Source organism: Phallusia mammillata, chromosome 7 (assembly GCF_965637545.1).
Source record: "Phallusia mammillata chromosome 7, kaPhaMamm4.hap1.1, whole genome shotgun sequence".
NCBI lineage: Eukaryota > Metazoa > Chordata > Ascidiacea > Phlebobranchia > Ascidiidae > Phallusia > Phallusia mammillata.
This window is the reverse complement of record NC_137258.1, coordinates 16,177,650-16,198,536: the sequence shown is the minus strand read 5'-3', so window position 1 is coordinate 16,198,536 and position 20,887 is coordinate 16,177,650. Positions and strand designations below refer to the sequence as shown.

The 20,887-nt window shown below is 36.0% G+C and overlaps 4 protein-coding genes and 2 non-coding genes across 7 annotated transcripts; 2 read left to right on the top strand and 4 right to left on the bottom strand.

Moving 5' to 3' along the window:
- The first annotated feature begins 112 nt into the window (after nt 1-112).
- On the top strand, nt 113-8,812 carry LOC145238648 (acyl-CoA dehydrogenase family member 10-like). Its single transcript, XM_080101881.1, has 20 exons — nt 113-343; nt 587-735; nt 793-984; nt 1,121-1,279; nt 1,443-1,750; nt 1,888-2,011; nt 2,289-2,415; nt 3,004-3,154; nt 3,427-3,572; nt 3,758-3,931; nt 4,271-4,444; nt 4,767-4,930; nt 5,112-5,252; nt 5,335-5,472; nt 5,903-6,050; nt 6,885-7,075; nt 7,218-7,301; nt 7,515-7,658; nt 8,109-8,202; nt 8,468-8,812. Exons 1-20 carry the CDS (start codon nt 190-192, stop codon nt 8,587-8,589), a joined length of 3,084 nt encoding a protein of 1,027 aa, XP_079958007.1. The 5' UTR covers nt 113-189; the 3' UTR covers nt 8,590-8,812.
- Nucleotides 8,813-9,152: 340 nt separating this feature from the next.
- On the bottom strand, nt 9,153-9,223 carry Trnag-gcc (transfer RNA glycine (anticodon GCC)). Its single transcript has one exon. It is a non-coding gene; the product is annotated as a tRNA-Gly (tRNA).
- Nucleotides 9,224-9,228: 5 nt separating this feature from the next.
- On the bottom strand, nt 9,229-9,300 carry Trnae-uuc (transfer RNA glutamic acid (anticodon UUC)). Its single transcript has one exon. It is a non-coding gene; the product is annotated as a tRNA-Glu (tRNA).
- A 1,451-nt stretch (nt 9,301-10,751) lies between these two features.
- Nucleotides 10,752-13,325, bottom strand: LOC145239496 (uncharacterized). 2 transcript variants are annotated; one of them, XM_080102824.1, is made up of 5 exons: nt 12,481-13,325; nt 11,519-11,729; nt 11,318-11,448; nt 11,071-11,253; nt 10,752-10,908 (listed from the first exon to the last, which is right to left on the bottom strand). In XM_080102824.1, the coding sequence occupies exons 1-5, from the start codon at nt 13,276-13,278 to the stop codon at nt 10,882-10,884; spliced, it is 1,350 nt and encodes a 449-aa protein (XP_079958950.1). In that variant the 5' UTR covers nt 13,279-13,325; the 3' UTR covers nt 10,752-10,881. The 2 variants fall into 2 exon arrangements, with proteins under 2 accessions (XP_079958950.1, XP_079958951.1); XM_080102825.1 differs by having other exon boundaries at nt 11,071-11,235; nt 12,481-13,324.
- A 1,832-nt stretch (nt 13,326-15,157) lies between these two features.
- LOC145238458 (uncharacterized) lies at nt 15,158-18,484 on the bottom strand. The gene is made up of 7 exons (XM_080101649.1): nt 18,103-18,484; nt 17,670-17,804; nt 17,376-17,605; nt 17,193-17,308; nt 16,929-17,127; nt 16,584-16,830; nt 15,158-16,265 (listed from the first exon to the last, which is right to left on the bottom strand). Exons 1-7 carry the CDS (start codon nt 18,352-18,354, stop codon nt 16,131-16,133), a joined length of 1,314 nt encoding a protein of 437 aa, XP_079957775.1. The 5' UTR covers nt 18,355-18,484; the 3' UTR covers nt 15,158-16,130.
- A 1,068-nt stretch (nt 18,485-19,552) lies between these two features.
- Nucleotides 19,553-20,537, top strand: LOC145237770 (LYR motif-containing protein 5B-like). Its single transcript, XM_080100751.1, has 2 exons — nt 19,553-19,660; nt 19,724-20,537. The coding sequence occupies exons 1-2, from the start codon at nt 19,622-19,624 to the stop codon at nt 19,979-19,981; spliced, it is 297 nt and encodes a 98-aa protein (XP_079956877.1). The 5' UTR covers nt 19,553-19,621; the 3' UTR covers nt 19,982-20,537.
- The last annotated feature ends 350 nt before the right edge of the window (nt 20,538-20,887 follow it).

The window sequence follows — 20,887 nt, the reverse complement described above, 5'->3', positions numbered from 1 at the left end:
AACATTTACCAGAAATAGTGTAACGCTTTGGTGCTGTTGCGTTGTTTTCTCTCAAATAAAATATTTAACTGCAGTGGTAGCACTTTCTGTTGATAATTGTTTTTGCCGTTATTTTCTGACAGGGCAATCGTTTTTTTAGAGTTTTGTATTTTGCATGATTTTTTAATTATCGTGGTCTCGCGTGTAGACATGAGTATAGCAAGGTTATGCTCGAATGGAAGGTTTCCACTACTCCATCGTGCAATATGTCATTCCTCAATCAAAAGTTCAAGATGGAAGTGTCGTGCAGTAATATTTGATATGGGCGGTGTTATCCTCCCAAGTCCTTTTCCAATGACTAGAGGTAAAGTGTTGTTCCCAACAAGAAACTGTTTTATACTGACTGGCTTGTGTCAAATTAAGATGTGGTAAAACTAAAACTACTAAACTATTTGTTCATGCTTGCTGTTTATTGAGTGTTATACATATCTGTACTAAAAAAGCCAACCTAAAATGTTGGCAAATGTGTAAATACAAATTGTTGCTTATGTGTTGTTTGCTTTATTCCTACTTTTAACTTACTTTAGACTTCTATATTTAAATTCAGAATATGAAGCAATGAAAAAAATTCCAGCGGGAACAATTTGGAAAAGTATCAAAGAGCATGGTAATGAAGGTGCTTGGATGAAAATGGAGATAGGTGAACTTAGTGCTGATGATTTTGGTCAAGTTTTTAGTGATGAATGCACCAAAACAGTATGTTTATATGTAATTAAAGAAAATATATTTTGTAATCTGTAAAATGGTTTGAAGGCCAATGAACCCATCGATGTCAAAGACTTTTTGTTGTTCCTTGAAAATGGAATGAAAAACCCAGTACCAGAAGTTTTAGATGCTGTTGAATGTCTCAGAGAATCTGGAATTAAAACTGCACTGCTCACAAACAACTGGAAATATTCTGATGGAAGATCATTGTTGCCATTTTCAAAAGAAAAGTTTGATGTGGTAAAATAGCTTAAACCATATATACATCATGACTTTTTGATCAGTACTTTTGTGTGTAACATATGCATCTTTTGTGAAGTTGTTGTTGTGGTGGTAATATCCACATGTTTAGGATTATTGCATGTTTGTTGTTTAGGTTGTTGAGTCTGCGGTAGAAGGAATGAACAAACCCCAACCAGTCATATACAATTTATGTTTAAATCGACTTCGTGTGCAACCGTCGGAAGCAATTTTTCTTGATGATATGCTGCCAAATATTCTGGCTGCTAAGAGTTTGGGGATTCATACTATTAAGGTAAAAAAAATATGTTTTAAGTTTAGTTTAGAAATATTTTTTATGATTTCAGTGGTAGGCTTTTTGTGTCAAATAAGTTCCCAACAAATCAGCTAACAATTGTTCCATAATTTGAATTTTTGGTTGTTTGAGTTATTACCTTTTATTAATACATGTTGTACAGGTGGATGATGTATATTCCGCTGTTGGTGAGTTGGAAAGATTTCTTGACATTTCTCTATCAAGTGTCACAAAAGGGACAAGGCCTGTTAGAAAGGGAATGGAGTTTGATTTGGAAAAATTTACTGAATATGTTAACGACAAACTCAACATAAAAGTGGATCATCAACCTGAAGTTCGCCAATTTAGTCATGGGCAATCAAATCCAACATACCTTATTGACTTTGGACCAAACTATACAAAGTATGTTTTGCGCAAGAAGCCCCCAGGAAAGCTGCTTCCCTCTGCACATGCAATAGAGCGTGAATACAGGTAATAAGGTTAAAATATAATAAATTTGTTGTCATTTTAATTTTGTCAAGATAATTATTTTCAGTAATGAAATTCATGGCTTTTTAAATAAGGTAGTTAAAGTGTTATTACAAAAACATGCCTCTTTTTCAAATGAGGATTATGCATGCTGTTCAAAACCATGGAGTAAAAGTTCCACCGTTGGTAGATCTTTGTGAAGACTCATCAATCATTGGAACTCCCTTCTACATGATGGAGCTAGTACAAGGAAACATATACAAGGTATAATTAAACTTTGCACAGATTGAAAACAAGTTCAGATGAGTAACTGTTTTTTAGCATCACTCTAAAATTGAATATATCATTAGCAAGCATTATTTTGTATATTTTGGTATACTTCTCTTACATGAACAATGCAGGAAGTTGGTCATCCAACAAATCCATTTATGCAGTATTAAACAAAGCCTGTGTTGTCCTGTCAAAAATTCCAACAAAACTGCTTTTAAAACAGATGTTTTTGCAGAAAAAATCATGTTCAATAAGTTTAAGTTTTTCGCAGAACCCCACTTTACCAGGAATGATACCTGAAACTCGCAAAATTATTTATGAGAAAATGATTTCTACACTCTGTGACATTCACAAAGTTGATATCAATGCTGCTGGTTTGCAGAATTATGGAAAACAAGGTAGTCCCTTAAAAAATTCTCCTAGTGCAGTGGTTCCCAACCTTTTTGTCCTGTGCACCCTTTAATGGGTTTTTAGATCTAATTGCCCCCTACAAGTTTAGTTTGCTAAAATGTCGTTTACATTAAAATCATAACCTTCCAAAATATATCGAAAAATCTAGCAATAACTAAATCACATGATATCACTCAAACAAAATGATGTCACAATCAGCTCAATCAAGTGACCAGACTTGCACAATAACTCGTTAACAAGTGCAAAGCTCTGTATTTTTTTCTTTTCTTTAAATTTCTTCATACATCCACTTACTGCATTGCTGCCTGAAATTGATTATACAAGAACTTTCTTTTTCTCAGCCCATATGGCAAATGCAGCACATAGCACAGACAACTAGTAAAAGATTAATATTGTGACAAAAATTTCCCCCTACAAATTACAAACTTCCCCACTAGTGGGGAATTTCCCCTGGTTGGGAACCGCTGTCCTAATCTACTACAAAGGTTTTAGCCTTGATAAGTTGCATGATGTATTAGAATGCAATGCCTTCAGTTTTGGCTTGTGCAAGCTATTTGTGATAATTTTGTTGCTAGGAAACTATGTGGAGCGACAAGTAAAGACATGGACCAAGCAATATCGAGCTAGTGAAACACATAAAATTGCCTCTATGGAACAACTTATAGAATGGTTACCTCAACATTTACCTCAGAATGAACAAACTACAATAGTTCATGGCGATTACAGGTGAATTCAGTTTTGTTTACCACTTTAATGTTTGAAGTATTCTGTAATAGTTCATTGATACAAATTGTTTTGGGCCCGTGAGTGCACCCTAAATAATCATTTTCACCTGAAAAATAGAGTTAGTACAAAAAATTAAAGGACACAAATATATTTTGCATGCAAGGCATACTTATTTTACTACAGTAAACTCTTGTCAAACCAAGTTACCACAAATAATAGTTTTACAATATACATTGTAAAAAGCTGTTACAGAACAATCTTTTTATTTTTAGAGTTGACAATTTAATTTATGGTCGAGATCAGTCAGAAGTGTTAGCAGTATTAGACTGGGAGCTGTCAACTTTAGGTGATCCAATTTCCGATGTTGCATACTGTTGCCTTCCGCACTTCCTTCCACAAAACTTTCCAATAATACCTGGTAAGATTAACGTATTCAAAGTCCATCAAGTATTCAAAAACGTTTGGTTTTTCAACAGAGTTTAAAAATCTGTTGTTTTAATGTTTTTGACTTGGGATTACCAGACACAAACATTGGTTAAAAATGTACAATTTTCAGATAGTTTTATGTTTATCTTTAAAAAATAGCATTACTTTTGTTGCTAGGTTTTAAGAATATGAACCTGCAGGAACTTGGAATTCCCACACATAATCAAATCATTGACATGTATTGTGAAAAAATGAATATTCCAAAAATTGACAACATTGACTTTTATATGGCATTCTCCTTTTTCCGTGTTGCTGCTATATTGCAAGGGGTATACAAGAGGTCAAGCCAAGGTAGAATTTTACTTATGGTTTAGGTGGCGGAAAGTGTAAGGTCTGATTCCAATTGGCCATAGCTTTTCCATACACCCAGTTAAAAAAAATGTCTCAAGTCACAAAAAATCTTTTGGAATACCAATATGGCTTAACCACAAGCAAAGTTTTTTTTTGTTTATGGTATTGAACTGTAATATAGGCACTGGATAAAAATTATATGGCTAGGTTTACTGCATCATGTTTTCTTGCAAAAGTTTTTTTTAAAAGAATCATTTATGCAATGTAAAGCTTCAGTGTCCCACAATGCAATTGTCTGGGTTTATCTCATTTTTTACAACTAATGCTCTTTGATTTTAGGTCAGGCAAGTTCTGCCCAAGCATCTTCTGCAGGTAAATTAGCAGAGAGTATGTCTGACATTGGATGGTCGTTTGCAGCAAAAGAGGGTTTCCGTCTCTTTAAGAAAGCAGACTCACTGCCACTGACTAGTGGCAACCCACAAAGGCGGCAATACAGCACCCAAGCTGCCAATTGTAAGATTTTTTTAGTTTTAAATAGGTCCAATGTAAAGCAGTGAAATAAAAAAGCTGTCTTGTAGTAAAAGATAGCCTTCCCACTGTATATGTCAGCAAAAACTCTTTTGGGTATGCAACTCCAAACATGCTCATGATTTTCTATGCAAAAAGTATACTGAAGCTTGCCTTGTAAACCTTTGTGGTGAAAGATTGCCAATTTAAACTCAGAATATGCCTAATCCACATGTGCATATTTAAAAAAAAATCTAACTCTGTTATACAAAACCACATGCTTATGTATAGCATAAAAACTCCTTATTTCTAAAGACATTTTTTACAGTTATTCCACTTGATGTTACTGCGTTGAGACAAGAAGTACAAGATTTGCATGCAAAACTGAATACTTTCATGGAAAGAAATGTTTATCCCAATGAGGCTGCATTCAGAGATCATAGCTTATCAGATAAAAAATGGACAATTCATCCTACAATGGAAGATAACAAGGTGTCACATTTTTTTATAACTTTTTATAGTTTAGTGTATTTTGCCATTCATTGTGATGTAGTTTTTTGCCTACAAAAGCCAAGAAAGGGTGTCAGGTCTATGACCAACTTGCTGAATAAAAGTGGATTCCATTTTAGCTTATTTCTACAAAAAGTAAGTTTCTCACTGATTTTCGCCACAGAGTAAAGCACAAGCTGAAGGTTTGTGGAATTTGTTTCTTCCAAAGGAGAGTGACCCAACTGGAGAATATGGAGCAGGTCTAACCAATGTGGAGTATGCCTTTTTATGTGAAATCATGGGAAGAAGTTCATTTGCACCTGAGGTTAGTTTTCGTTACACTGCATAATGTCACTGAAATGAATGCTTCCAATTTGAACAACCTAATTGTTAACTATTTGTTTTAGGCATTCAACTGTTCCGCTCCTGACACTGGAAACATGGAAATCTTAGCACAATTTGGAACAAATGAGCAGAAAGAAGAATGGCTCAAACCACTATTGGCTGGAAAAATCAGAAGCTGTTTTGCAATGACAGAACCAGATGTAAGTTCTGTTAAAAAGAGTCTAGCAAACCTGCAAAAACTATTACTTCTGTTGTGTTGTATGTTAGTCTGGCAACAATCAAACACACTGGTTTGAATGTTTTGGTTGGTGTTTATAACAGTGGTGTTAAAAGTTTCCAACAGAGGTTCACATTGCTGAATTTTGAAACCCTTTTAGGGGAAATCCTACCTGCAAATAAATTGATTCACCCTACAATACAAATAGGACTGGGTTCAGTTTGGGAATATGAAATGTTAAAACAAGTGAAGTATATTTTTGTATAATTTATACAAGGCATTTGTTAAATAATTGTTCAGGAGAGTCATGTTAAAGACATTGGGAGACTGTGAGACTTTGAAGTCTCCTGGTGGCTTTTAACAATCAAACATATCTTTAAGCTTTCTCCTAACAACCTTTCTTTGAACTTCAGGTTGCTTCATCAGATGCCACAAACATCCAAGCTTCCATAGCACGGGATGGAGATAACCTGGTTCTGAATGGCAGGAAATGGTGGACCTCAGGGGCGTTGGATCCTAGAATGAAGTTAATTGTGTTTATGGGCAAGAATGATGTTACAGGTACGAAATAGATTAATGGTTAAAAATTCTGTTAGCTTTGTGTGTGATATGCTGTACTTATGTCCTTTTCAATATTATTATGTCATATTTTGTTTCACTGTCCAACCTAATCCTAGTTTCAAGTTTAAAGAGCTCTTCTGGCAAATGTGATTTTATTCCGACGTTTCGACGTCCTATACAGGTCGTCTTCATCAGGGTAAATAACACTGAATGCGACTAATCCTAGTTTACTAATATAGGTGATGATTTTAGGCCAGTATGGCTGGTCTCGATAGTGTCCACCCAGTGGTGTTTTGCACATAGCAAAGAGTAAACTTACAAGGTTGTGACACATTGTCGTGAACTTGTGGCGGCATTGTTTTCACTCTTCTACTCTTGCGCTTTACAATGTTTAGCACAGGGGTCGGCAACCCCTGGCACGAGGTGGTTTTCCATGGCACGCCAACCTGTTTGCGTGTTTATATTGAAGTGACAATTTAACCTGTTACAATGCTTGTTTATAGTTTTTATCATGCCATTGTCTTAAAATCCAGCCTTGCATGCACGAACCACTCTGCTTTTTCTTTATTATTGATATCTGCTGGCACGAACAACTATTTTTCAGAAACACGTTGGCACGCGAAGTCATTAACGCATGGAAATAACAAGTAAATTGGCACGCGTCGCCTAAAAGGTTGCCGACCCCTGGTTTAGCACTTATGTTCTTGAATGTTTAAGCGTGTGTCGTGTCGCTTCGATTTTATGAACCAACGAGATAAACTCCACAGTAAATATGCCAGTATGTCCTTGTCGTGATTGGAGCAGGATATGTTTAAATAACTTTCGTAATTTCAGCCGATAAACATCGGCAACAAAGTATGGTGATAGTCCCCTCCGACTCAACCGGTGTGAAGATTGTGCGAGCCCTTACCGTGTTCGGTGCTGATGACGCGCCTGTAGGTCACGGTGAGGTCACTTTCGACAACGTCACTGTGCCAAAAAGCAACGTCATACTCGATTTGGGTGACGGATTTAAAATTGCGCAGGTAAAAAAAATCTTTAACAATTACCCACCTAGTTTTGTCGAAAATTGACGAAAGTGACTTAACTGAAAACAATATGGTTTACGTTCCTTCGTAGCCAATGACAGACGCAACAATTTTATCAAGTTTGATATTTTTGTTTTAGGCTCGTCTTGGCCCTGGTCGAATCCATCACTGTATGAGAATGATCGGATCAGCGGAACGCTCGCTAGACTTGATGAAAGAAAGGGTGAGATTGATTGTAAAAAAATCAGGATAAAACTTTTCAAACTTATTTCGAAACACGTTAATTAACGCTTAGAACATGCCGTTGATTGGAATAGGTTCGTACAATGCTATCGGCGTGTTACCAAGCACACAATATAACCTCAAACTATATTTTAATGATGTGACGCAAGATATATGCCAAGGTAGAGAGTGTATGTAATAATTCTACCTTTAGGTCCAGTCGCGTGTAACATTCGGGCGCCCTCTTGTGGAACGTGACACTGTATTACAAAACATCGCCCTCTCGCGGATTGAAATCGACCAGTGTCGTTTGCTGGTTCTCAAAACTGCTCATATGATGGACGTGTATGGAAACAAGGTATGTTGAACACAACGTACGACATGGAGAGTTCGTAGGTTGGCCGAGTATCGCTTATACAAAGTCAAAGTAATATCAAAACAAAAAACTCCCTATATGACTTGCAGTTACCACATATAAAACACAAATGCGTTGCAAAATATCCGTCGGAGTAGTGTTTTTTAAACGCTGTCACCAGTGATACGAAAGCTTACTTAAATTGAAGTAAAAGAATAATAATTTGCGAATAAATTTAGATTAGTAATATACATTATTGTGTCATAATCTTCATTCATGTTTCACTCGTTTATCGCGTATCAGTCCAGTGTGTAATATTTCTTAAACATTCTTGGCTTTTGGTTGTGTATTGTTGAGTTTTTTTGTATTCTGCATACATGTTATACACAACCATTGTACCTTTGCATTACGACTTGTTCGGTGTCTCTCTGCTACTTATGCTCTTGTTTTTAGGCTGCTCGAAAAGAGATTGCGATGATTAAAGTTGCTGTTCCCAACGCCGTTTCCCGGGTCATCGATCGCGCCATGCAGTCATTTGGTGCCGCTGGTGAGTCAATTACGTTTTACTCCATCGGATAAGAACATCATTGAAATGCATTTGGCGTTATTGTTTGTTAAGATGGTACAGTTGAATCATTAAGAGTCGCTGCTGGTGAAGTTTAACTCGTAAAATACAAGTTTACATAATTTTAGTTTTGGGAAAATTATCTGTTTTTGCAACACATAGGCCTATCTTAGATATAATGATCAAAAATTTGACGCAAAATGTCTAAAGAACAATTATTCAAAACTCTGCCACCTTTTCCATTTAGGTTTATCTGGCGATTTTCCTCTTGCGATGTTTTACATTTGGTCACGTGCTTTACGCATCGCTGACGGTCCAGATGAGGTTCATGAACGAACCGTAGCCAAGCTGGAAATGCGAAATCGCTAAACCCAGCGATTGTTATTTCACAATTTGATATCCTATTGATGATGACGTCATCGGCAACAATTTGAAAGTGTCATTTTTGAAAGCAACTTTTGGTTGTTAAACAGTCGGCAGATTTATAAACAATCTAATCAAGTTTAAATCTTAAAGCTTTATGGGTGATTTTTTCGTCTTGAATTATTGTTTTGCCGTGCAAATCTTCGAGCTAATACAATTTTTTGATCAATATCGAACAAAAACTGCAAGTGGGTAAGATTAGTGGCTCTCAAAACCGTATAGCATACGATTTTAACCTTTTTGTTGTAACTAACCATTTTTTTATAAATGAGCCATGAACCCACACGAAAAATTATGTTCTGTTAAAAATCTTTTGCAATTTTGCATTCCCATACTCCCTGAAACCTTCTGTCCACCCTGAAGGTTGGAACCATTAACTTATTAATCGCCTATGGAGCATTTTTGGGGTAATACATGGGGAAAACAAAATTTTGTTTGAGAATTTTTGTGTATTGCCCTTACTGTCTTAACAATAGAGTTCCACTTTCAAATGCATGAAAAAAAACAATTGCATTGGCCGGGAATCGAACCCGGGCCCCCCGCGTGGCAGGCGAGGATTCTACCACTGAACCACCAATGCAAGGGTTCCTACACCGGGAATCGAACCCGGGCCGCCTGGGTGAAAGCCAGGAATCCTAACCACTAGACCATGTAGGAGACATGAGTCTTTATTCAAAACGTTGTTGTCATGTTAACCACCCATCGAGCGGATGTCGGTGAAGGGAACTGAATTTGAAGGATGCTTCGATATTTTGTAATAGGCACTTGACTGAACGACCAGTGACAGAACCCAATCAATCTGTATTTGACTCGATTTCTAAAACCAAAGCACACTTCCGGCCCGGGCATGCATAAAATATAAGATGCTTATTTCTTTCGTTTTTCGAAGCCATCGTCAAGAAGGCCAAAAGCGCAGCCCTCTTGTGAGTACAATTGGACGCCCACCAAGAAAAATGTAAAAAGTAAACAAACATCCACCATATTTTAGTGATCATTTTTCTGCATAACCCCAACCTCTTTCCTTGACATGGGCTGTTTTGGGTTTGCAATTCCAAATTGGTAATTGCTTTCGTAGAAGTGGGTCTTTAAATTGATTGCTCTAAGCGAGGTAAACTTTTATGTACCTAACATAGTTCCTTATCTTAAAGACAAGGATGACCAGCAAACCACTTTCTTTTCGCGTACTTGCATTTATAAATTTTAAGTTAACGGAAATTAAACGCTTTTAATCGGTCAAGGATTGGCGTCAATCGTACGTAACCACTGACAACCATGACATGATAAACAGGTTTTGCTTGGCTGCGCACGCGTCTGTTTTATACATGCACTATTGCACATCCTGTAGGCATGAAAATTGTTTGGTCACAATAATGTTTATTTTATGTTGCCGTTAGTTTTGCTTTCCTGACGACTTTTTTCTGTTAAGATCTAATATCTAAAGTAATAATTTTAAACCATTCGGGGCCAACGCCAATTTTCCTTTTCGTTTAAAAAACATCCGTAATTCACAGTCTTTTTAACCGTTTGTTTTGTGCCTAATACATGATTAGGTATTGATTACAGCACTGCATTTTGTGTTAATTAGTATCTTTAAAATCATCCCATACCCAACGTATTGCTGAACGAAAAGCGTTTTGGCTTTCAGGTAATATCTCGTAACGTTCGATATGAAACTAATCACTGAAAAGACAAAATAATTTCGGCCGAATCTGGCTGTGTTTTGTAAAGTTTTGTATATAGTAATTTGTAACGTTTAATTTGGTCGGTTGTGAATTTTTAGGCATTTTTACGATTTCATACGATGAAAAGACTCGGTTTCGGCTGATTTTTTGGTAAAAAAAGTTTCTGTGAAACAAAACAAACTATTTCGGTGCTTCACTAAACAAAAGTCACATCGTCAAATCAAGAGGACACAACTCGAGTTCTTGATCCCAAACTGACCTGCAATCCCAACACACTCATAAAAATCTGTCACTATTCACGTAACTCACTTAACAATCTAACGCAACACCTGTCGTCGGTGACGCATGGGCAGTAAATTTACTTCTTGACACTGCATTGCAGATAGATACTTAAATCTTCACAAGGTTTGTTTAAACAAATATAAATTGTATTGTTGGCTTTTGTTTATTGACGACTAACAAGAACAGCGCACATTGTGACGTCACAGCTGAAACAATGGATGATGAATGAAACGCGACAATGGAGACAATTACTGATGTTTTCACGCTCGTGTGATCAGTAATCGGAATTGTAAATCGGGACCTTAAACAAAGAAATTCATAATTATAAACACCTACAAACAGAACTTTTCATACGATTGTAAACTAAGTTAAACATGTTTAAAAAATGATCTTCTATGCATGCATTAAAAAGGTTGATGACACAAAAATTGTTTTTATCAATATGAAGACCCCGACTACTTACATTTTGATGTGATTGGTGAAAACAGGTAAATGCATTAACATCAGAAATGTGATTGTTGCTCGGTGAATGGGCTGTTTTCTTTTCGTACTGCATCATCGAATTTATGTCGCTGTGATTTTGAGCTACTTGGCTGAAATATGGAGCTTCACTTGTTGAATATGACATCTGAAATAAAAAATGCAACTACATTATCTCGATAGAAGAACTAAGATCCTTAATTGACTTAATCGATGTTTATACTCTGTACCTGTTTCGCATGTTGTGGGTGATAAACGTCATTGTCGGTGACGTCAGTAGACGCCATATTGCTTGTATGCGCGCTGCTGATGGCCGAATTGACATATGAGGTAAACGTTGCGTTTAAATCTTTTTTAAAATCTGGAGAAACGAGAAAAATGAATTAGACCTTTAATTTTGGACGTTTGATATATTATGTTGTGTTTCTAACCTTGTCCCATCCATTGGCCTTCTCTGTGGTTTTGCAAGGCGTAGAAACCTTCACCCGGGAATGTCATGGTAGAATTGGGAGACCCAGCAAAAGATTGGCCGGAAAATGGAAAGGTATTTCCCGCCGTGGGAGGATGGAAGTTCCAAATGTTTGACGTCGTCGCAACCGCCTTTCGTTTCTTCCATTTTGCTCTCCGATTTTGAAACCAAACCTAAACAAAACGCACGAGACCAATTAATTGCGGTTTAAAATGTAAACTTGTCGCAAATGAAATGATTTTGCATTCCTAAGAAAATCGGTACTAAGGTGTAAAGTAAAATATTTTTGAATTGTATGTCTGAAAATCATGAAGCAAAACGAGAATTTTAAAATTGCCGCAGACTATAATTTAAATCAATGTTGTCTCAAAAATGTTTTGGCCAAAAACTTTCCTAATGGAAAGTTCGTGATGTAACAGCATGCTGAAGGTAATTATCGGCCGAATTTGTTTTGATTCAAAACACTTTATCGACAGTGATGACGTGTCAAATAAGGATTCGTTGGGCAAACGGCAACAAAACAACGAGACTCTTTTGTCAAAACTTAATAAATAATTAATCGCGTCTTACCAAATCTGTCGCAACTAACACGGATCTGAATATTTGATTTGACAAAAGAATGCGCGGCGACATAGAAATCAAATTAGCCGGTGAGTTTAGCGATCAAATACTTTTGTGATTTGAAGTATTGACTTATACACTCTGTCAGACGTTAAAACCGCTCAGGTACTTTTAATCACATTTGACATGCCCATATAAAAATTAAACTGAAAGTTTTAAATGCGCTTAAAAACAATTCTGAATAGCGAACGCGTAATTACTGTTTACTCAAATTGTAAAGTCAATTACAACACCTAAAGCAGTGTCGCTAAAATAACTGTATTTGTAATGTTTTTAATTTTAAAGACCGAGGTAACAAAATACCTGAACACGTGACTCGGTGAGACCGATCCGGAGCGCCAGCTCTTCTCTCATAAAAATATCAGGATAGTGAGTTGTTGAAAAACTTCTCTCCAACTCATTAAGCTGGGACGGAGCGAATCTTGTTCGGTGTCGCTTCGTTTTGGACATTTTTCGTTCCTTTGAATCGGATTGTTTTGGAGATAAATTGGAATCCTTCTTTTCGGAAACGCTTGGATTCGGTCGGGAATTTTCGGATTTGCGAGCGGGTTTTTTGTCTTGAAGGGGAGGTTTGGGCGATGCTTGGATTTGCAACTTCGTCGTTTCATTTGTTATTTTCTGGGGGATTGTTTCCATGTTCTTAACAAAATGCGTTGATTTCACCTCTTTTGGACAATCAGTAGATCTGTTAGCGCAATTTTGAAGAAATTTTTGCAGCGAACGATGCTTTGGGTCATTGTGGTTAAACGTAGAATTTAGTGGAACTTGTTCTGGAACATTCTTGTTGTCAACCGTTTCATGCTGAGTGTAACGGCACGACGACAATATGGCCGCTCTTGAATCTTGCTTCTCGCAATACATGCTGTTTTCACAACCGTTCATGTCGTTGTAGTAGAAACAATGCCCTTCCGGGGACGAATCAGAGTATGATTTTGATCCGTCATCCGAATAATGAGTTTGATGGCTGATGTCATAAGCGTTGGGTTGTTGGTCGCCGGTGTTCCATGGGGGCGCATTGTTGTCAGATGATGAAGGTAACGCACTGCTGCACTGCGACGTGGCGTTCGGTGTATGGACGTTAAACGTATGCATAACAGACATTGGACTATTTCAAACCTGCGATTTAAAAAGTCAAATTTTAAAAAGCATTTATATGCACGGATTGGAAAAGAAACAAGAAATAAAATTAAAACGTAATAAATAAATAATCCTAAACAAACAGGTCAATTTAAAACTCAAAGCAAATAACAACTGTAACTTGTTTAGAACTAAATTTATAAGCCGCACATCTATTGTTAATTCCGATGAATGGGTAAAAAACAAATAATAATCGTTATTATTCCATTCTTCTATTCCAGCAAGAATACTAGACATAGATATATTGTTAATTCTGATTTTTAATTATTTTTGCTTATTTTCGAACTAAAAACGAACTAAAAATCATATTAATAAAATAACCTCAGTTTTAACTTTGATAATTCTCATCCCTATATTTGCCAAACCTTACGATAGGAAAATTTCAAATAGTCGCGAATATGTCGATGCCTTTTTTGCACATTGTAAGCGATTTACTGCCGTGACATCACGATGCGCTGATGTCCCGAAACAGAGCTCGTAATTTTTCTCTCTGCGAATTCGCGCCGAACCTTTTTCTCACACAAATCATCAAACCGTGCCAATTTTTCCCACATCTACAAAATTGTGTGTAGCTTACGAAATTTTCTTACACACAATAACAAGAATATTTTTTTTACTTTTGTTTCCTTTTTGTTAATCGTGTTTCTCTTCAACTTGCAATTGTATAATTCTTTTCTGTCTTTCTCTGAATTACTTATAAACTTAATGTTTGTTACCTTAATATTTAATATTGTCTAACTTTTGGTTTTTAACTTGATTTTTTAGCGCTGTCTTGTTATTTTGTATATACATGTTTTTTTTGCGGCAGGTAAAATTAAACTTATACGTAATTAAAAAACATTGTTCAATATAATAGGTTATCTAAGCTTTCTACCTCTAGTTTGGTTTTAAAAAAAATTTACGCAAAGTTCCCAGCCTTATTTAATTTTTATTTCCGTTCAACGTTCTCTTGCGTTTTTCTACACACTTTCTCAGCTGCTTAGACCTTCTCTATTCACAATTGCTTACATAATATCTTTATTTTAGGTTTTTCAACTACCTAATGGTAAAACAACATTTTTTAATAAACAGAAATTGTCTCTTCCGTTAATTAGTTTGTTTTAACATCGTTGTCTTTGTCTTTCCCCTGTTCCGCTGACAAACACGCACAGCGAAAAAAGTTGACTGCAAAGATTAATCGCGCGGCGTGACGTAACAAATGGTGACGACATATGCCATTGTGACGTGGGTAACGACGCGTGGTGAAGATTTTGCACGAAATGTCCAATTACAGCAACATCAGAAGCGAAAATTTTTCACACGTTTCGGTGCAACAAAGGTGAAAATCCTCTTTCGCTCAGCATGGCATTGTGTGATTATTATCGAATTTGTTGGTCTTTTGTTGCAAAAAAACCTTTGATGTGAATACACGTTGCCTGATCCAAGTAAAATTTTGGGCAGCAAGAGGTCGTATGGAACTGTTTTAGAAACATGAACTTTTGTCATAAGATTCGATTAAATTCATGGATTAGGTAACAAACAAAGTTAATTATTTCCGCTTATCAGACAGTAGGTCGCGAACTTCCGTTGTATCGTAAAATGTTGTTTTAATGTTTACGAAACTACTACATATTAAGGTTCGTGTTGTAAGTTTGAGTCGGAGACCTGTTTTCAATTATTAAGAATCACAGTGAATCAAAAGGTATACGCGGTAAACGGTATATTTTATATTATATGGAGCGACTGCTTTTGAAAGGCAGTTTTAGGCTGCATACTTTAGCATCGTGATAGTCTTCTTTAAAAAGTAGTTGTTTAAGGCGACAAAACTGTTTTCTTTGTTTGAACGAAGTTCTTTCGGTTCGTGTATTCTGCGTTCCAAGTGAAAAACACCCAATTACACCAATATCGCCTTATAAATCTATGTATAACTGTACCAAGAAAGTTTGCTTGATTTTTTTTGCCTGTCTTATGATTTGTTGTCATGTAATAATAGGTTTAAAAATAAATGCGTACATTTCATAAAACGCCCACCAGTCACACGAAAATGATTTTCTGCAATATGCATCGCAATAAACTACATCCCCAGTGTGTGACGTCAAAGCAGCAGACAAAGGGTCATTTCATTTCATCACCACACCTCGTAATCAGGTAATCGATGGTACGGCATCACTGCATCGGTTTTCGGTTCTAACGCTGCGAAAACGAGAGTCTCAGGAGTCAATTTGCTCGCCCCGACGTCATTTTCATTCATTAACAAATAATTGAGTGATATAGGACCTTGAGAGCTCATAATGGACTATGTGTTTTTAACCAATGTTTCAAATTTTGTGCAAAAAACAAATATTTACAAAATAATCAAACTCACAATATATTTTAGCTGAACAGCCTTTGCACATCGTTATACTTTACATAAAAAAGCATTGACTTTCGCTTAGATTGCAGATTTTTGTGTTTAGTAAAATTCAAAAATTAGTTGTGTTTAGTTTAATTAATAAATACAATGTTACATGAATGGTTTTGTGTATTGAGGTAAAATTGTTTTTGCAATCCGTCAAATGGCAAAATTCAATAAAACATGGTTCACACTACTCTTAGCATTAACAGGCAAAATGCGCAGAAATCATAAGATAGCAACAAATCGAAAATGCAAACAAACGAAATCACTTACATAAGTGAGTTGAACAGCTAGATGACGTCGTGCAATTTTAAAGACTTATTAAAAGTCCGGTTCGGCTTATTCGATAGAGTGACTTAAAATCTATCTATCGTGGATTCAAGTCTCTAGCCAGGCGTAATTTCTATTGCAGTAAAAAAAAGATGATTTTTTTATAGCTCGATCAGTCGTCATCAGTGCTCTTGAGTCCCAACAAATCAGCAGTTCGAATCATTTTTCCGTTTTCGTCAAAGCCAGGATCGCGAGGTGGCCCTCTAGCAGCATCTGGTGGCGGTTCCGGTGGCCCATCCATGCTGATCTACAAACAAAATGCCAAATTAGTTAAGCAAGCACTTATTTGTAAAAAAAATATATTTGTTTGTAAAACATTATGATTGTCATTGTTAGTCATATTCACACACATCTATAAGCGCTATAGGATGGTGTGCTGAACCGACAACAATTTTATCTGGCCTAAACTGAACTGCCAAGTGTAATCGCAAGCGTTTTTCTGTAGTCCACTTTACATTTTGTAATTACTTATTCGCTTAATAAACCCGTAATCACGAAAATAACTCGACCAGGTATAAGCTTTAAGATTGGTTACAAAACTAACGGTTATCAATTTTTCACTCACCTTCATAGTATCTTTAGCCAGAGTATTTACTCCTCCAGGGTCGGTGTCATCATCGCCTCCTCTATTTCGCAAGTATCGGCATTGTCCGATGTCGGTCCATCCATATTGAACAGTTTTCATCATAAGTTCCATTGAAAAATTTCGTAGCACTGAACGCATGAACGAAGTTTTCCGTTTGATTGGTTTCTTTTCCTCTTCTTCCTTTCTCTTTCGCTCTTCCTCTTCTTCCTTAGTTTCTTTTTTATCCCTATATACAAAGACAATCAAAACAACGTTTTTTTCGTTGCCTCCGAATTTTTTTTTGGAACAACTATCAAAATCATTTCACTAAACTAATCTACAAACCAATTAATAATGCCATCAACTGCTCGAAAAAGGTCGCTTTTCCGCGTTTCAAGTTCCTCGCCTAAAAGTTGAATGTCATAAAGTTTTAACTTTCGTTGATTTTCATAAAATTGTTGTGGTTTGATATTGTGAAGTTGATCAAGTAAGTCTTCTAGACTTGGAATTATTTCGTTCATCGCAAAACTTGACTCGTCAAATCCTACACATAGAAATTATAAACAAAATTATTTAAGGGCGATGGGGCGCAGACTTTGTTAAAAGTACCATTATTGTCGCCACTTGGATTCGGAACAGTTTCCGGCCTTCGTTTAAAACTAGATGTACTAGATTTTGATGAGCGACGATTGCATTGTGAAGTATGACTTCGAACAGAACTCACACTAAGACACAAAAACAAACAAAAATTTAAAATTAGCAACAACCTTTAAATAAACAAACTATTTTAACCTAAAGCGTTTTGTAGAAGTTTGTTTTTTGTTCAAGTTTTCTTGAGGTTTTGTTTCAACAACTTGATTTTCATCGCAAATACTTGCATCGTCAAATACGCAGTCCTCCTCTTTAATAGCACCCAAGTTGCAGACATCACCCAATTTTGTCGTTATCTTTGGTTTTGAACTTTCGCTATCGGTTTGATTGGCACTTGTTGTATCGTTTTTATTTTCTTGCCTTTCGACTGGCTGCAAGCAGACAAATAGACTAATGTTAAAGAGCTGATATTAAGGTACAATGAAAATATTTTACCTCGTTCCTTAAAAGCCTGCGGTATTTATCAGCAAACTCTTTCTTTTGAAGATCGTTTTCCATTTCTTTGATCTCTTCATCCGTCAAATGAGACTTTATTCTGCCTACTCGTTTCGTCAATCTTTTGTAATTTACCTAAATTCGTGATCAGATTGCATTTGGGAACTTTTGCAAATTTTGTTCCAATACATTTTGGTGCAGTGGTTAAAAAAACGAAACCAATTTGTTGAGATAAAATTATTAGCAACCGTCTCGTAGAACCCAAAAAATCTTTTAAAAGAGTTTTCTACAACCCGCAGAATTAGATTAGATACAACCCGGGTAAAATACGTTTTAAGTAAGCTGCAGACAATGAACACCCTTTCGATCAAAACATTTATAAAAACATGTTTGTATTTTATACCATTTTTCAGATGATTTAAACCCGACGCACCTGGACTGATTTGGAATACAAGTCAATTAGTTTAATTATCCATTCTCTCTCCTCTCCAAGTATTTTTTGCTTTTTCCAAAGTTGTTCCATTTCGCGATAATTCCTCCGAAGTGCGATATTTTCATTGGCTGTCGATCCGAGTCCCATCCGAGGCTTCCCGACTGTATCTGATTTCTTCACAATTACATTATCGCACTCATAGGTGCTGATGATCGACTCCGCTCTAAAACTCATATGATCTTGCTTTGACATCGCCTATTTATCACAATTATGCTGCTGTATGCTTCGAAATTTTGGTCATCAAATATATATGGCACATGGTAAAATGTAACTTGCTTGAAGTGTCGATAAACACCAACATCTCCAATGAGCTGCTCTTAAATCATGCTCCTAAATAAAAGATAATGAATTAGCGTGATAAGTGTTTTTGCAATATTACGTAACAAATTTTTAAAAGTTGTCCTTTAGTAATTAAACAAGTTGTAAAAACATATTATTTTAAGAAAAACCTAGCTCCTGGAAGACTGAAATTCGTTATGGCCTTATTTTAGTATTTCACGTTTACGTTGGTCTGCCACCGCAAAAGTGTGTTCGTTAATGACCAAACTAATCGCTCAATGGACGCCAGTGCATCCTTCAAAACCACTCAAGAACTTCACGCCTTTTGTTAACAACACCCTTGGGCCAATCGTCCCAAAGAAAACACTTACGGACTAAGGTCGCTCGGGTAAAAGCGGGGGCATTTTGTATCACTATAACAACCGGAAATTGTTGACAACATTAGCAATTCGTGTTGCCTGGTGAAGACAATGAAACTATATGCTTTAGACCAGAACGGGGATAATTCTTTTTTTAAACTTAAAAATAAATTATAGATGCTCCCTATCACAAGTTTCTTCAGGCCGTTTCTTTCAGGCATATAGGTATTCATTTATCCCATAGGATAAGAACATATTTTAATGAGCTCTGCAGTTTAAAACAATTTGCGAGCATAAAAAATTACAATCTTAAAAAAAGTCAAAGCAAAAACTCACAACAGGTCACCACCAGGTTGAAAAAACGAACTAATCGTAAACAAGCAAACAGATGCACACCAAAGTAAGTTTTGAGAAAAACGAACAGTCCTGAATGACGTAGTGCTTGTGGAGTCCAGATGCCAAATTTTGACCAAATCAGTTCAATTTGCTGTCCCAACTCTTCACGGTAAAATCGCGACATTTGATTTTATACCGTTGCTTGTTGTGGTTGCCCTTTTGGTACAGTAAATATTTCTGTCTACCGAATCGCGTACTGTAGAAGAATTTAATCGGAAAATCGGAAAAGGAAACTCACAAAAATACATAATGATCTTCTCTACCCTAAAAAAAGAAATAATTTCAAAAAATTGTATGTTAAATTGGTTGGCATTGTACCTAAATATATTTGTAAACAAACCAGATAAACTTTCAGTTTCAGTTTCTTCGCGGTTCTTCTGGTTGCTGTACGTACCAGAAAGTGAAAATTTGATCAAGCCGTCGTTATGGAACTAAGAAGCGCTGTTAGACAACTTTATAAAAATGTATGTTGTATGACACTGTTTGGGGCCAAGCCATTAATATGTAATAGTTGAATGTGTTTTCAGCTTATCTTTATGGGAAGAGAATATCCAAAAGGTGGAACATTCTTTCGGGATCGGTGTCACGCGGTTTTCGTAAAAAATAAAGATGTAACCGATCCAGAAGAAATTAAATTGCTAATAGCACGGGGAGAGTATGTTATTAAAGAACTTGAGGCCTTGTATCGACTAAGGAAATACCGAACATTAAAGAAACGCTATTATGGTTCTGAAACGTATGAGGAAACAATCATAAAAAATATCAAAAAGTTTGATGAAACTTGAAATTGGTGCTCTAATAGTAGTAAAATTTAATTTATTTTTTCATTTTTCATTATGTTTTGTACTGGATTCACTAAATACAGAATTATGTTCAAGTTGTTTATGGTTTAATTAGAAGTAAAACATGTATATAACCAACAATCATCCAACTACCATGCCATCATGTGACTTAAATTTCTGAAAATGGCAAAAAATGACTTGTACCAATTATACAAACAAAGGGTTTCACTTAAACATGTTGTTCAGTCAAATATTGTCTTCAAATTTGTCAACAACAAAAAAATCCCACAGCTTTATTACTGCCACCTAATATTACCACAATACAAAAAAACTGGATTTGTTCCAACGTATAAGCCAGCAATGTATTGAGATATTTTTCTGTAAAGGCTACCTTTCAATTACTTTTAGTTGAAGAATGGCACACAAAAGTCACATTTGTCTCCCAAGAAATAGTCCAAATAGACATACCCTTTAGTCGTTTTTGAAAAACATTAGATTTTTTGCCATTAAAAAGGCATAAATGTGGCCTTTTACTGTGAATAAAATGTTGGCCCAGTTACAGACCAATAATCAGTATCTCAGTTTAAAGTGCATGTACTGTTAGCGCATTATGTCTGTGTCTTTAACCTTTGGTGTAATAGTCTTTAAGGTAAACTTCCTCAGCATGAATATGGACTGTAACAGAATATTTTGTTAAATTGTAGTACAGTATTTTTTGTTCAGCAAAAAGCATTTTTTGCAGAATGAGGTGTAGCTGTTTTACCTTACTGTGTAAAACCGGTTTAATTTCTTTACACCCATAAAGTTACTGTGTTATAATTAGTCAATGAAGCAATGGTCCTAATGGCAAGAAACTTATTACACCACAACACACATTAATCATCTCTGTTGAATTTTAACAACAAACCA